The 17,243-nt window shown below is 37.6% G+C and overlaps 1 protein-coding gene across 3 annotated transcripts in view; it reads right to left on the reverse strand.

The window, feature by feature from the left end:
* Nucleotides 1–9,537, reverse strand: part of THSD7A (thrombospondin type 1 domain containing 7A) — a 465,278-nt gene extending 455,741 nt beyond the window's left edge. For all 3 annotated transcript variants that reach the window (XM_004743431.3, XM_004743432.3, XM_004743430.3), the window contains exon 1: nt 8,899–9,537. In XM_004743431.3, the coding sequence (XP_004743488.1) occupies nt 8,899–9,067 (169 nt within the window). In that variant the 5' untranslated portion in view covers nt 9,068–9,537. The remainder of the gene's footprint in view (nt 1–8,898) is intronic.
* Between the last annotated feature and the right edge of the window lie 7,706 nt (nt 9,538–17,243).

A 17,243-nucleotide genomic window follows, 5' to 3' on the forward strand; every position in this document is an offset into this window, starting at 1 on the left:
TGAAACTACTCTGTATAATACTGTGATGGCAGATACACGTATTAGTGTATATATACCTTTGTGTATTTGTCCAAAACAATAGAATGTATGAGAGTAGTTGAAGCCTAATATAAACTATGGATTTTAAGTACAACAGTGTATCAATATCAGCTCATCAATGATACACATGTGCCACACTGATGCAAAATGTCAGTATTAGGGAGAAATGGGAGGAAGAATGAGAGATACATGGCAACTCTGTGCTTTGTGCTTAATTTTTTATAAACCTACAACTGTTAAAAAGTCAAGCCTATCAAAACTAATTCTTAAAAGATGACTTGCCTGTTTTACCTTTCTTCCCTTGCTGTGCTGCTCTCTCTTATGTCTTACATCCTCCCCATGCCTTTATAGCCATGCATAGCTTCTTCTGAAGTTAGAGACATCACTCAGTAAGTTCTATATGGACTCTCTCTCTCTGACGGCCTTTATAGAGTCCTCTCTCCAATATTACGCACATACATGGACATTTGAAAATTACTATCTATATAAAGAAGCCCATTTGTGCCTTTCCCCCATATCTCCTTATTTCATTTATTTCCTCATAGCATAACTTTGGTACAGCAAAAATGATACCCTAGAGTTCATGATTTTACCTGGTAGACTATGCAAAATATCAGTTAGCTCCCTAGTACTTCTGGAAGATGAAAGGACATCCTTTTGGTTAGGTCCAGTTATATATCAGAAGCAGTAGATGGATTACTTTTTAGTGTCACTGTTTTCAGTCCTGCCATGTTGCCTCTGTTCTTTCCTAACATGTTTTTAATTGTTCTATCACTTCCCCTAAATATTGTTTTTCTTATTGCTTGTGTACCCTAGGATTAAATGCAAATTCCTTTATTTTTCATCATTTCAATGAATTCTAAAGTGTCAAATATAAAGTGCTGATTTTAAAAAAAATGGAAAAAAAAATCTCTACCTTATGACTCATTGGCACCTCTAACTCACACTCTATGATGTTCTTGTGATATTTTCCAGATGCCACTTCCCCAGTCTTTCTTTCATTAAGGACCATTCTAATGTGATTTTCTATGAATTCCAAGGCTCTCTTGAAATTCTAAGAGAGCCTGTTCTATATATTTACCAGACAGAGGCCTTTGCTCTCCTCTTCCCAGAGACAACTCAGTGTCCACTGTCACCAATCTGACTTACATGAGAGGTTAAGAGGTTTCATTTCCTTAGAAAAGGAGCTCAAGCACACCATGCTTCCCCAATAATCTAGTTAGAATATCAGCATCTCATCCGACTGCCATTAGGCTGGTTTTTTATATTGTAGTCATAGGCAGGGAAGAGTCTGAGTATGTGCTATACTCCATAGCACTCAACCTCAGCCCTGACTGGGGCTTCTCTTATTTTGCAAACCAGGTTGCTAACTATAATTTGCATAACGAGTGACCTGAGTTACCACAGTCTGTTAAGATATTAAAGCTTCAAAAAACCACCTGGGCGTTTCATTTTTTGATGCAAATAATCAATATGCTCTTAATGAATTTTGAACACTGTGTTATATATGCTAAGAAAGAAGGGCAGGGGAACACGATATACACAGTAGTTTTTAAAAATATATTTAAATAATCATCTAATATGTAAAATTAAAAATTATATAAAAACAATTCTATGAAACATTTAATTTGGAAAGCACTGCTGACAAGACAATTTCAAGAACCTAAAATTTCAGATTCTTGAGAAATCCCCTGAAATACAGCACAAAATAAAGTATAAAAATTCTATTTATATAATTCAGTATGAACTTGCTGCTCAAAATATTTTTATGGTATTTGGTCCATGCTGTCTACATTTAAGTGTCAAACTAATAAGAAAGATGAGACTGTTATAAAACAACTTCTCTTCCTGGACTTGTTTTATTCGTTTTTCATGGAGCCCCTTGGTTGGAAAAGACAGATAAATGTGCTGAATCTATAAAATTCCTGCTTGTTATGTCATTTTTAGGGCAGGAAAGATAAAAGAATGGGAGGAGAACATTTTCTGAGTATCTACTATATTTAGGACAGTGTACTAGACCCTTTCTACATCCTACCTGTTAAAACTTTGCAAATGGCTTCATACTTCAGAATTTCTGCCACCATTTCAAAGGTGAAAAAACAAAATCAGAGTTTAAGTAACTTGACCAGTTAGGTAGAGGCAGATTTAAACAACAGTTTCTGATTCCAAAGTCTGTGTTCCTTCCATTCCCCAATGCTGCCTCCCTTATAATTTGTTGGAGTATCTAGCATTATAAATGTATCAATTTGTAATTTCTATTGTATTTACAAAAAAAAATGATTTCAAGAAAGCATATTACTGGACTTGCTCCAGTCATTATAATTAAATAACCATTGTGTTACACAACAGAATAACAGCAATAATAAAAACTGTCATTTACCGAAGTTCCCATATATATCAAACACTGCACTAGAACATTCCATATGCTACCATATTTAATTAAACCTCAGAAAACCTCTATATAATACATATTATTTATCCATGTTAGAGATGAAAGAAAAAGATTCAGGGAGATGAACTAATTTGATTATATTGATAAAATACAACACTGTGATCCATGTGACTCTGGGTTGACACTGATGCCCATACTCTGTCCACTCTGCTCCATCCCTATCTTTCATTTAATGAGCAAACTACATTCCAAATTAAGTACAACTGAAGTAAAGAACACTTACTAGGATAATGCAACCCTCATGTTACTACTACCTGGAATGACATCCCTCTCTCCTTTCTTATTTAATGAATGGTAGGATTAGGATTAATATATTTTCATATGCATTACAGAATATTTTATATTAGGACAAGTACATGAAAGAAAATAAAAGGATAATACTTATTTTTATTTTATATTGAAGAAGTAAGGGATTATTTTACATACAATTAACTATGTAAAGGACACAGTGATTTAAAGTATTGCCTTGTATTGGATGAACTTATTTCAAAAGTGATTAATGTGAGAAGTAATCTCCTTGAGGAAAAACACACAACTATAAATATCCTAATCCCCTGAATTCTGAACAAGGGCTAATGTATACTTGTTTCTTGCATTTCAATGTAATTTCTCTGTTATAAAAATTAACTCAATTAGGGACTAAACCAAAGTTAAAATCTTTTGCATAGTGAAGGAAATCATCAGCAAAATGAAAAGCCAAACTTTGAATCACAGAAGATATTTGCAAATGATACATCTGATAAGAAGTTAATAACCAAAATACATAAAGAACTTACATAACTCAACACCAAAAACCCACAAATAACTGATTGAAATGGGCAGACAATCTGAATAAAGATTTTTCCAAAGACTTATCAAGATGGCAAACAGACACATGAAAAGATGCTCAAAACCACTAATCATCAAGGAAATGCAAATCAAAACTACAATGAGATGCCATTTTATACCTGACAGATTGGCCAGAATCAAAAAGACAAGAAAAAATGAGTAGTAGTGAGAAGGGAGATAAAAAGGAACCCTTATGCACTGCTGATAGAAATCTAAATTGGTGTAGCTACTATGGAAAACAGTATGGAGATTCTTCAAAAAATTAAAAATAGAACTACCACATGATCTGGCAACTCCCCTACTGGGTATTTACCCAAAGAATACAGTAACATTAAATCAGATAGGAATCCCTGTGTTTACTGCAGCATTATTTACAATACCCAAAAGATGGAAGCAACTCAAGTGTCTATAAGTAAAGAAGGTGTGTGTAGGTGTGTATGTAATATGTATGTGTACATAGACACACACATAATGGAATATTACTGAGCCAAAAAAAAAAAGGATGAGATCTTGCCATATGCCAAAACATGGATGGACCTAGAAGGTAATATGCTAAGTGAAATAAGTCAGACAGAGAAAGACAAATACCCTATGATTTCACTTATATGTGAAATCTTAAAAAAACAAAACAAGTGAATAAACAAAAACAGAAAGCAAAAACATAAATACCCATAAATACAGAGAACAAAATGATGGTTGCCAGAAGGGAGGGGGTAAATGTATGGACAAAATGGTGAAGGAGAGTGGGAGATACAAGCTTCTAGTTCTGGAATGAAAACATCACAAGAATAAAAGGTACAGCATAGGAAGTAGAGTCAATGGTATCGTAATGGCGTATGGTACAGATGGTAGCTACACTTGTGGTGAGCATAGCTTAATGTATAAATCTGTCAAATCACTAATATTATATACCTGAAACTAATGTAACACTATACATCAACTATACATCAATTAAAAAATAATAAATTCAATTACTTCATTAAGACCTTTCTGAAAATATGTCTGTGACAGAAATTGATAGAAGTGGAGGTATTCACAATTTTCTGTCCTACTCCTGTTAGTCAATCACATTTTATTCAGTGCATTGATAATCTCAATTTAGAATTGCCAGGTGAATATTATTAGCCATAATTATTATTGAAAAATTCCATACTCTAGAATATTAAAGAATGAAAAGCACTTATCAGTAACTATCTTCCAATAATAAGTGCTTTACCTCTGGGTGTATGAAATAAGTTTTTCAACTATTCACACAAAGACAAGTTACCTTTCAAATAAATGTGACAAAGAAGTGTTAAAACATTTAACTTTCGTATTTAAATAAATATTTTAAATATCTGATATTCTGGGGTTTAAACTATTAAAAAACAGTAGAGTACTGATTTAAATATCCCTGAGTTATTTCACTTTATCAATATTATACATTTTCCATTACCTTGTTTATTATTCAAATAGGTTTATAGCTCCACCAATCCAGTTAAAACATCCTTTCCCAAAACACTGTTAGGTATCTTATCAATTCTCCCTTCTACTTGATCATTTCTGAAATATTTCTTAATACCTTTCCAGTCTTTCAGAAGTGTTTCTCTTTTTGCCACCATCCCCTTCATAAAACATGTTCCATTAGCGCATATTGCCACTTTACTCAGACCTTTTCTGACCATACTTTCTCTGACTCTTCCACTCGTCTCCCACTAACAATTTCAATATTCTCTGTGAAGTATCCTGGCCCTTCTTTTCAGTATTTTTCTTCTTTTAAGGATCCCTCCAACTACCATGCTCAGTTCCAAGCCTATACTTTCAGCCTCTTTCTCCTAAGCAACCCATCCAATCACTAGTTTTCCCATTAGATTTATTCATCTGAATGGATTCTTACCTCAAGTTTAGCATAGCTAAATTAAATTGATATTCTTCTCTAACCCCAGGAAACCTGCTCATCTTTCACATTCTTGGTTTTAAGTAACTGGGTGCAGATATGATGGAGATCTTCATGGGATGAGTTCCTCCTCTCCTTGGCGAAGAGCTCCCTACACCCTAAAGCAGAATAATCCTTCCTGTCGTGGGACCCCCAGCCCGCCTCTACTCACTCTTCACATCTATTCCCCTTTGCCCTTCAGCCCCTCTCCTTACCGACCTCCCAGCCTCTTCACTTCTCTCTCCGTCCTGGACAGAGACGCAAAGCTTCCAACAGCTTCCACTTGCTTAGAGGTTAAGCTCCAGACTCTTTACCAAAGTTTGAAGGTTTTCTTACAATCTTTCTTACAATCTTTCCCAACCCATCAAATTGGCATTCATTCCCACCAAAGATCCTAGACCTGAATTGCAGTACTTTGAAAACCTAAGAATGTTGTTGTTGAGTTGACTTGAAAATGCCTTTCATTTTCATTTTCTCTCTTCCTTCTGTTTGCAATGTACCTCCATGACTCCCAGAGAAAAAAAATTCAGCTCTCGCCCTTCAAAACCCCAATCAACATTAACTCCTCTTTAAAACTCTCCACAACCCCCTTTATCAGCTACACGACATCCCTGTTGTCCTAGTGTTTTGTTCATGAGTATGGTACACCAGGTTGTAATTGTTGGGTATTTACAGTATTGTTCAGTTGTGAATTTCTTTTTTTTTTTTTAAAGATTTATTTATTTATTTGTCAGAGAGAGAGGGGGAGAGAGCAAGCACAGGCAGACAGAGTGGCAAGCAGAGGCATAGGGAGAAGGAGGCTCCCTGCCGAGCAAGGAGCCCGATGTGAGACTTGATCCAAGGATGCTGGGATCATGACCTGAGCCAAAGGCAGCCGCTTAACCAACTGAGCCACCCAGGCGTCCCCAGTTGTGAATTTCTTGAAGGAAAGGATGACAATATCCTAGGCAGCCTCTACCTCACTGACTTCCTGTAACGCACACAATGAGTCCTCATAACTCCTTGTTTTGAGTTGACTTGAAAAAACTTTCATATAATATACACTTCAAATTTTCATATTCTATACATCAGATATCACATATCATGTATTATAGACCTTATGTATCATATACATATATATTACATGAATACATACTGGTTAATAAACTATATATACATATGCATATGTGTATTTATGGTGTAGGTATGTGCAGATGTATACATACATATTAAACATATCAAAATCAATGAAAGGCCCTTAGATATCATCTTTTCTAACCAATGAATATTACAAAATCTGAAGCGAAGAACCAAAGACATTAAATGACTTTGCCAATGCTCTGTAGTTTGTTAGCGATAGACACAGTGTTAAGAACTGTCTAGGAACTCTAGCTCCTCTTCCAGTAAACCTTTTACTACTTCCCTTCAATTCAATGATCTGACCAATAGTGTGACTCCCTATAATCTGCTATACGAAGACCAAGTGTATTCCACTGAAATAGACATCCTGGATGGTCTCACCTCATTTTCTCTCCCAATTCTCTTCCTGACTCTTTATTTTCATCAAGTGATACATGCTTATGATTCTTTCATCTCTACATTTTCATTTCCAGTATATCCCTCTCCTTTAAATATTCCCTTGTTCTTCTGATAACAACTCTCAATCCCTTTATACAAATAAAGAGATTTTCCTTCATCCCCAGAAAAAAAAAATAAAGAGGTCGTTATTTTTCTCTCCAACTTATTTCATTTTTTCCCACCAAACCAAGGACCACCATCAGAAGACTGTCATTATCATCCTCACCATGCTAGTTGATATCTGCACACGCACATGACTTTGAAATGTACAGATCACTTTCTTATAACTCACTCATTCAATCTTCTTAATACTGTGAATAGTCTGAAGAAAGTATCATCACATTTATATGCTGCTGAGAAAACTAGGGGTCAAAAGTTAAGTGAACTGCCAACATTCCTAAAGCTAGCAAGAGCTGGAACTGGCACCAGAACCAAGGTCTCCATACCCTTGCTCCTGAGAGTTTTCCACTATTTTAAACAGTTTATTGGCTTGTGTTCCCACCATGACATTTATGTTGACATATATTGGCACCTCAGATGCTGCACAGTGAATGCTGCCTAGACTCTTTTTTGATCTGAATTACTGCTTGGCTTTTCTTACTTTAATAGCACAAATTTCAACCAAGCCAAGTACTATTTCTCCCAACACTTACCTAAGAAGCTCTTACCAAGCATTTAAATAATACCATTTAATGGTAAATTACAGTTTGATTACTGCTTGTTGTTATGACCAAGCTTTTGAAAAGTAAGATCATGGGTTTAGCTAAATCAGAGCAGGTCTTCAACTCTTTGTTTTAAGCTGAAACAAATTAATATGATTTCATCTGCATCCACCAATCAACTAATATTTAAACTCCAAGTGTTAACAAGAATGGCTAATGCTAACATTGCAAATGGCTTTTCTAAAAGTGTGTGTGATTTTTCTTGCAACATTTGGGGACAAATTAGGTACTTTGGCTTGTAATAAATTGCTGTTCAAGCTGCTAAGTTGCCAGATAGATGCTACTTCTTTAAAATTTCAGAATATCAGTGTAATTGTAGAGCAAACTATAATCTGTCTGCAGCAGGGGGCTACAGACAGTTGAAGCCAGGAAAGATATCCATTCTGTAACTTGTTTGCAATCCCATAACAAATACATCTTTTCTCTCCCTTCTATTGCAGCCTTCTCTTAATGTTTAGGCATTGCCAAGAAACTCTTAATATATCCTTACCCCTAAGCAACAGGAATAATTCTTCTTACTTCATTCCTATGAACATGTCAAGTTTCAGGTCTGCTGAAGAATTCTCCTCATCCTTTGTGGGGTGGAGGCGGGGGTGGTTGGAGAAGAGCCATTGGAGAAAAGGGAGTAATTCCTCACTTGGTATTGTTTTCCTGCCTGTCACTGTCCCACCAGGACCTCTAGTCAGCACTTTGCCTGGAGGTTCTGAGGCACTATTAGTTGCTGCTTTTGTTAGTTGGTTGGAAACAAAGCAGGACAATTCTCAAGGCAGGAAAAGTTTAAACCTAAACATCCTTACAATTGTGCACTTTGAAAAAAAATCGCGCAATTCACTCATTAAGAAGTGGTCTTTGCACCCTCTCCCGAGCTCAGTGGAGCCCCATTCGCCTTTAACTGTTAGAACTACCCTGGCTTGGCTTGTTTCCACGTGTCCCACATATCACAAAGCTATACTTAACAAATTCAACTCCATACCCACATATATCATGGCATTGAGCAAACTGCAAGACGGAATAAAGACCGGCTCTAAGCTGTGTGCCCACTCTTTGCTGGAAATATATTCAAGAAACTCCTAGTAGAACAAAAATCCAGAGGTCAAAAATGCACTTCGTTATGAAAGTGCGGTGTTGGTTGTCCTCATTAACCACAGAGCTGCGAGAGAAATATCATTCCGGTGACTCACTAATGCCTCTCAATTGTTAGGTTTTTCTTTCCTAATAGCATCGGACATGACCTAATTTGCTTCCTAGTAATCATACTTTTCCCCTTAAGGTCCCAGGACACCCAGGCTCTCAAGGGGTGCAGGGGTCCCTCCTGAAGCCCAGCAGTTTTGTAACACGGACCCGGACGCGAAGCTGCGAAGAAGGGCCAACTCTGTCCCACTTACCCGTCTTCCAGAGATACAAGGTGGGCGCCTCCGCCTCGCCCTGAGCCGCAGCCCCGCAGGCTCCCGGGCGCAGCAGCAGCAGGAGCAGCGGCAGCAGCTGCAGGACCCCCCGGCGCCGGCCCGCAGCGCCCGGGCTCCCGGACGCAGAGCGCCTCGCTGGCAGCCCCATGCCGCCCGCAGCCGCTCCAGGGTCCGGATCCGGAACGCGGTTGGCAGGGAATTTCTCTTTGCCCTCACACCGTCTTCCCAAGGAGTCCAGAAAGCAAAGCTCTTTCCTGCTATTGTTCGTTTCAGATGAAAAGGAGGGAAAGCGCGTTTAACACCAGGGAACAATAGCGTCCGCGGTGGCCGTGGCTGCAGCCGCCGCCGCCGCTGGCGGGGATGCTGCTGCGGCTGCCATTCCGCGCAGAGTGGCAGGTCCTAGCGGAGAGGGAGGCAGCCGTCCGCAGGGGGCCCCAGCTGACTGAGCAGGTCCTCGAGGTCTGGGAGGCAGCGCAACCCTGCCGTCGCCAGCTGGAGGGAGAGGAGGGGGGCGTGAGCCGAAAAGGAGCGAAGGGGGCTGGAGGCAGGAGGCGGGCGAGCGCGCCAGGGCAAGAAAGGAAGGAGCGGAGGGGAGAGGGGGCACCTCGATCCAACACGCCCGCCCAAAGAACTCCCTTGCACATGGTGCGATGAAATATGTTTGGAAGGATACACCAATAAAGAATCATCACCCGACAGGCTTCGGCATGACAAATAACAGGCATTGAAATTCATCGTCATCCAAGGAGTCACGCGCTGGATCTAGAGGCATGCTGTTCTTAGTGTGTATTTACACAAAGCATCAGTGTTTATCATTTATTTTTAAGCGATGGCTTCCGAATGACTTTATGTGGGGAGCAGTATTTATGATCAGGTTGTGAAAAACATAGGAGAGGAGTGGAGTTGTTTACTTGCTGTTGAAATGCATTTGAACACTTTCCTAAATGTTGGGTTTCTTTTTAACATAATCTGTTCTCAATAGAAATATGCACAGTACGGATCCTACTGGGACAAATCGAAGTACATTGTCTTTTAAGGTCTTTAAAATTGAAATGGGACTTTATTAGCTAGTTAGGTGGATAAAATTTTACAAAAACTAACCGTAGAATTTTATTTCAAACACGCAGTAAATAAAAGTGCTATCCCTTTATCTACTTCCGTCAAAAAAATATGCTCCTTTAAATACCCACACAGTTGTGAGTAAAATTAAAGGGGAAAATGAGTTTTCATAATTTGGGTATCTCCAAATTAGTACACTCTTTACTTAAAAATCCTGGACACTAATTTCTATGAACTCCTGCTGTAGAAAAATGCCTTTCAGAATCTAAATAATCTAATGTTTAGGGGTCTTTTGTTCTTTGTGTTTTTACTTTCTTAAACCATACACAATAAAAGAATGTGTGAGAAATCAGATAATGCTTTTTGCCCTTTCTCTCTTTCCCTCAATAATAACCTTTTATTAATTCATTTTCTAGTGAAGCTAAAATAATAAGGCATGTAGCCAATTAAAAAGTCAGCAAACAGAAAGCCAAAGAAAACTATCCACATCCGGTCAGCAATACTTGGCCAAATAAAATTTACAAAGCAGGAAAACTGCTCTTCATGACTTACTCCAACAGCACAGCCAACTCAAGAGCTTAAAATGAGGAAACTACTGTTTCTGAAAGAGGAAATCTTCCATAAAGCTCTCTGGGGACGTCTGCCGTTTTATAGATCATTCCAGACATAGCCCTTCTGCATGCATTAGATTAAAAGCAGGTTTGATCAAATAATTCCCAGGTCCTGCCTGTTTAAGTATTCTGACATCAGAGGAAATTAGCAATGTTTAAGGTTGTAAATTTGGTCTTTGTTTACTTTCCACTCTGTTAGGCCTCTAAGAGGGAATTAAAAGCTCAGAGAGTCCTAGCTCTGTGAGTCTGTGATTAAGAGAGATAAACTAGTGTGGATTACTATTCCTTTACTGGTTTTAAAAAAAGGGGGGCAACAATGAAAAGATTACAGATTGATAAGGCATACAAAGGAAGCCTGATCTTAACAAATGTATGGTTCCCTAAAGGAGCATGTTTCAGCAGTTAGACCAAAGAAGAACATAGAACCTGCCATGGTTTCCTCAGTTCTGTCTTTTTAGGGCAAACTCCTAAGGATCCCTCCGCAATGGCACTGCTTTCCTATCCTGCCTGTGTTTCTTTTTCAGTTAGGACCTTTCCAGTTTGCCCTGAAACCCTCGAACTCCAGCGCAAGGAAGATTTCAAACTGAAGTGCTGTGTTCATAACAGCCCAATTTAAGCATTCTTAGGGAGTCCCAAACCAATTCACCAAGTAGAAACTCATTATATAATAGAAGACAGAGAATCTAAAGAGTCAAGTTAGCACAATTTAATGTGCAAGGTAATTAGCCCTTCAAGAAGCCATCAGATGCTATACTTAATAGCTTACTGTCAAAAGAAAATTTAAGAGTCTGATGTTTATATTCAACCATGATTGTATAGTAATTACTCATCTGGTCAAGAGTTTAAACATTATAGCTACAAGTTCAAGCATTATGTATTAAGAGCCAGGAACCACTTTGAAGTCAAAAATTTACTGCAATTTAAAATACACGACTAAGGTGAGTGTTCTGCAGCGGTGTTTGAAAATAGCCAACAATTTGTTTCCTCCTCTAATTTCAATTTATACGAGGCTTAAGGGTCACACACAAACACATACATATGCCCCATCTGTTAGCGGCAAAGACATCTCTGGACAAGGTTACAGAAACTGAGTCACACAAGCATTTGTCTCCACAACTGCCACATATCTGTTCTGTAACAAGGCCATTATTGCACTTGAGGACAAAAAAATATGGGTCTCCGAGGAGACAAATGTGAAATATATATTCAGATACATGTTCCTTCGTGAGAGCTATCATGTCCAGTTGGATAAATCCTATCAATAAAACTGATGGACGGCAAAACATAGCAAGACATAGCAATCTTTGTTTTCTAGAATATGATATAAATAATACACAAATGTTTAATGACATGATGTCAAAATTTAGTCATGAGAAGTCTCAGGGATGCAGATTAAATTGACCATCTGTACAGCCTGCCATGAAGTAACTCATTCATCATTTTTCATGAAGAACCGTTCAAGTATTAATGAGCCAGGGCTACAAAAGTTTTCCAAACCAGTGGATGAAAAATGAAAAGCATGTTTTTTTAATGTTTAGAAATGAGACAATGCTGAACCTATCCCCCCTCAAGTGGTGTCCTTTCGTCTGTCTTTATTATTTCTGTTGCCATTTCCAAACTCCAGAGAGTGAGGATGAGTACATATCTACACGTGTAAATGAAGGAATATTCACGAAACTGCTCACTGATTGGGGGTTACAGGGAAGTATCTAGGAGTATCCACTGTGAAATAAAAACTTTAAATAATTTTTTTTATATAAACGCATCTTGCCATATTTAAAAAAAAAAAATCACCCAAAGGAATTCTGTTCCTGTGGCCTCTAGGTGTCATACTAGACCAAGATTTGGGGTAGACAAAATTAATTTTGGGCTTCTTTCAATTCCCTCTTTGCCACACCCACCATTTCACTTTTGATTTTTGTAATAAGGAGCCACAGATTTTGCTTTCTTTACCAATGCTGACCCTAGCATTCACCTTTTCTTCATAACCTCTTTTATTTCACTTGTTGCTTGGTTGATTGGTTTTTGCTGGTTTGTGTGGAGGGAGGCAGATTCTAAATTTCAGCTAGTTTTACAGAAAGATAATTAGTCCCATAGTTTCTCCATTTTACTCAAAACTAAACCTGTTTGGAAACAATATGGATATGCCACAAATAGTGAGATCCTTTGTTTTGAATATCAGGTGGACAATGTACAAAATTTGGTTTGCATCCTTCTCAGGATCCCATCCTAAGCCATCTGTGAACATCAATAGTCCTGGACACAAGGTAGTACCCAAATTGTTTAAAAAAATTCACCAGTGAGAGTGACTTAAGAAGATGTTTCTGTATAGAACAACCTGGCCAATACAGTGATTCAGGCATTTGAAAAGTACAGAGGAACAACATATTTAAAGCAATAGAATTGACTAGTTATCACCAATTGGGCTGATGTCCTACAGATAATTAAAAGGTACTGGCCTTAAACAAACTACTGAAAACTAAACATGAAAGTCAAGAGTCCTTAAAGAGAGACTCCTGTCTCCTGTTGCAGTACAGTAGAAAAAAAGCCAAAGTTCAAACTGGAAATTTAACAGTTAAGAGCTGACAACTGCAAAGATGACTGATAAACAGGCAAGTTTGTTATGCTGAGATCAGGGTTTTCTGCTTGAGAACACCTAAAACCTGATGAGGGGGAGGGGTCTGTCGGGGATCGATGTCTCAAAATCTTTGTCTCCAGACTCCTCTGAGTTCCCAAAGCTTTTCCAACCGGAACCCCCTCCCCCTCCCCCCCCCTGAAAAGCGAGCACATCCTCTTCCCTGCAAGACTTCCGTGTTCCGGGCTCGACCCCCTCTGCTAGTCTGGAGGCTGATAACTCACTAGGGTTACATTAAGTCACCATAGAATATGCTGGGCTTGTTCAGAGTATAAAAGAAGCTACAAGAATTAGTCAGCATGTACTGGTAGGAGCCAAAAGAATGTTCACAGGCCTAGATTTTGAAAATATCTGATGAGAGGCCAGAACTTAAGATAGGGTAAGAAGGAGTTTATTAACTTATAGAACACTTCAAGGAGATGGAATTTGACACCCTGCCACGAACTGAAAGGGCAGTGCAAACCAGTGGTTCCTGACAGAAACTGAAACACCTGAATTATCAAGGCAGACAGTGAAGGAAGGGACAGGCCAGGACAAAACATCATGAAAGGACAAGGAAGACCCAAGAGTGGATCATGCTCCTCCAAGGGGACATGCAGAGGGCACACGAATCACCAAAAACATCAGGAATGTGCTGGTGAGAGAGACAACAGTGTCATAAAATTCCTTGGTGGGTCTTTGCACGCCACTGAAGGAGAGGCGGCCACAAAGGTTTAAGTCTCTGATCTGTTGGGGTTAATGTGTGTACCTGGTTATGAAATAAGGTTCTAAATTTAATATTTCCCACACTGATATCCAATTGTCCCACCACCATTTAAAGGATTATTTTTCTTACTGAATTGTGTCGAGGCTTTTTACCAAAAATCATTTGACCCTAAATGAAAAGGTTTATCTCTGCCCTATTGATAGATTATGTCATATGAGCATAAAGACAGGCCTATCTTGATTACCACAGCTTATAAATTTTGAAATTTAAAAATCTTAAGACCAGCAACTTTTTTCTTTCTCAAGAACACTTTGCGTATTCACAGTCCTTTGCATAACCACCCTTATTTAAGAATCAACCTCTCCATTTCTACAAGTGGAGATGTACTTCTAGAAAGATGATGTGATGCGCTTGCTTTTCATGGGGGCGGGGGAGTGGTGTTCCAGCTGGGAAGGCTTTGGGAACTCAGAGGAGTCTGGAGACAAAGATTTTGAGATGTCCATCCCTGACAGACCCCTGCCTCCCATCAGGTTTTAGGTGTTCTCAAGCAGAACCCTGATCTCAGCATAACAAACTTGCCTGGGTTTATCAGTGATCTTTGCAGTTGTCAGTTCTGCTGAGATTTCCACAGACATTGCAATCAATCTATTTATCAGTGTGAAGGGGTACTGTCTTCCAACTCATGAACATGGAACATCTCTTCTTTTACTTAGCTCTTCATAAATTATTTTCAATTTTGGGGTGCCTCTCTGGCTCATTCAGTTAGATGTCTGCCTTCAGCTAGGGTCATGATCTCAGGGTTCTGGGATTAAGCCCCGCATCGGGCTCCTTGCTCAGCAGAAGCCTGCTTTTCCCTCTCCCTCTGCCTGCTTCTCTGCCTACTTGTGCTCCCTCTGTCAAGTAAATAAATAAAATCTTAAAAAAAAAAAAAAGAATATATTATACTTTCTAGGGCACAGACTGCACTTATTTTGCTAAACTTTGACAAGAGTTTTACTGGTTTTGATGTACTTGTGAGCAGAATCATTTTCTGAACTTCATTTCAGATTGTTCATTGCCAAGACAAAGAAGTCAAGTTGATTTTTTACATATCGATTTTATACCCTACAATCTTGCTTAACTCTTCTCTAACTTCTAATAAATATTTTCTAAATTTCAAATTTTTCAGTATATAAGTTAACTGCAGGTAGACATTCTTTGTTCCTGCCTTTTTAAACTGAAAGCCTTGTTATTATGATGTTATTATAATTATTATCTTGCCTATTATCAGGGCTAAGACTTCCAGCATGATGTTAAATACAAGTGGAATCCTGGCTTTGTGACTGATCTTAAAAAGAAAATACACAGTCTTTCACTATGAAGTATGATGTGAGCAGTAGATTTTTTTCAAAAATGCCATTTCCACGCCTAAATTGGGAAATTGACATTAATTCTCAGACTATTGAAAGTTTTTATCATGAATGGGTGTTGGATTTTCCTGAATGATTGTTCTACATGCTTTAACTGTTTCATTTTATTTAAATGATCGATATAGTGTATTAATTGATTTTCTCATGCTAAATCAACCTTGTGTTCTTGGAATAAATCACACTTGGTCAGGGTGTAAATCCTTTATGTATGTCACTGAATTTGATTTTCAGATTCAGTTTAGGTTTCTCCTGCTACTCATTAAGAACACTGATTTTGAATTTATTTTTTGTTGTTGCTGTTCCTTGTGATGCTAGCTGGCTTTGGTATCAGGGTAGCTCACACTAATACATTGAGGTGTGTTCCTTCCTCTTCTATTTTCAAAGTTTGTGAAGGACTGTATGACTTCTCCTTGAAACACTTAGTATTTACCACTTGACACCAGCTGGGCCTGGACATTGTCTCTATGAAAAAAATATTTCATTACAGTTTCAATTTCTTTACTTGTTATAGATCTCCTCAGGTTTTCAGTTTCTTCTTCCCTAAGTTTTGGTTACTTGTGTTCTAGGAATTTATTCATGTTATCCAAGCTGTTAAAGTCAATGGCAAAATTTGTTTATAATATTCAATTAAAATCCTTTAAATTTATAGAGAGCTAGTACTGATTTCTCCTCTTTCATCCTTGACTTCGGAAATTCAAGTCTCTTCTTTTTTCCTTGGTCTAGCTAAAGGTCTTTTTAAAAAATTAACTTTCAACAGAACATAGTTTTCTTTTTTTTAATTTTCTCTATTGATTTTGTGTTTTAATTCATTGATTTACACTCTAATTTTATAATTTTCTTTCTTCTGCTTGCTTTAGGTTTAATCGCTCTTTTTCCCTCATTTCTTAAGGCAGATACTTAGGTTACTGAGCCCTTGGATTACTTAAAAGTAATTACCCAGGACATTTCCTTATGTAAGTTACTGAGGCCTTTCACATTTTTTGATATAAAACATAAAACCAAAAATTTCCTCCTAAGCATTGCTTATCTACAATACATACATTTCAATATGTTGGGTTTTATTTGCATTCAATTCAAATATAGTCTTAATTTCCTTTACGATTTACTCCTTGAACTAGAAGTTATTTCTAAACATACTATATGATTTCCATATATTTGAAGGTTTTCCAGATCTATGGTGTGGAAGTCTAATGTATTTGTAGTAAGAAGACCTACTTTGCACGGTTTCCACATTTTGTTTCATTCGATGTTGTTACTGTTTGTTTGTTTCCTAGTTTGTTTATAACCTTTGTCTGGCCTTGTCTTATGATCCAGTTTATGGTTTATATTGAAGAAAGTTTCACCAGCACTTAAGAATAAAATGTATCCTTCAGACATTGGAGTTTTCTATTAAATTCAAGTTGATTGATAGTGCTGTTTAAATTTCTATATCCTGGCTGTCTTTCTATGTAGTTGTTTTATCAATTATTGAGAGTGGATTATTGTTATCTCCAGGTACAACTGTTAAATTGTCTATTTTTCCTATATATTTGGGAGCTCTGTTGGTAGGTGTGCATATATACACTATTATATTTTCTTCATGAATTGACCTTTCTATCATTAGGAGATATCCTTTATTGGTTCCACCAATTTTTCTTATTGTGAAGTTTTTTTATTTGTTTATTTTTGACAGCATAGTTACTTTAGCTCCCCTTTTTTTGTTGTTTTCATAGCATATGTTTTTTTTCTGTCCTATAGCCTTCAATTTTTATATTTCAATTGAGGGAATATCGCTTACAGATAGAATGTAAGCTTAGTCTGTTTTTAATCTAGTCCAATGAATGTTTGCCTTGGGATTGAGGTTTTTTGTTTATTCACATATAATGTAATTACTCAAATGGTTATATTTACACTGTCATTTTGCT

This window comes from Mustela putorius, unplaced genomic scaffold, assembly GCF_011764305.1.
Source record: "Mustela putorius furo isolate JIRA1106 unplaced genomic scaffold, ASM1176430v1.1 tig00003845_pilon_pilon_pilon, whole genome shotgun sequence".
NCBI lineage: Eukaryota > Metazoa > Chordata > Mammalia > Carnivora > Mustelidae > Mustela > Mustela putorius.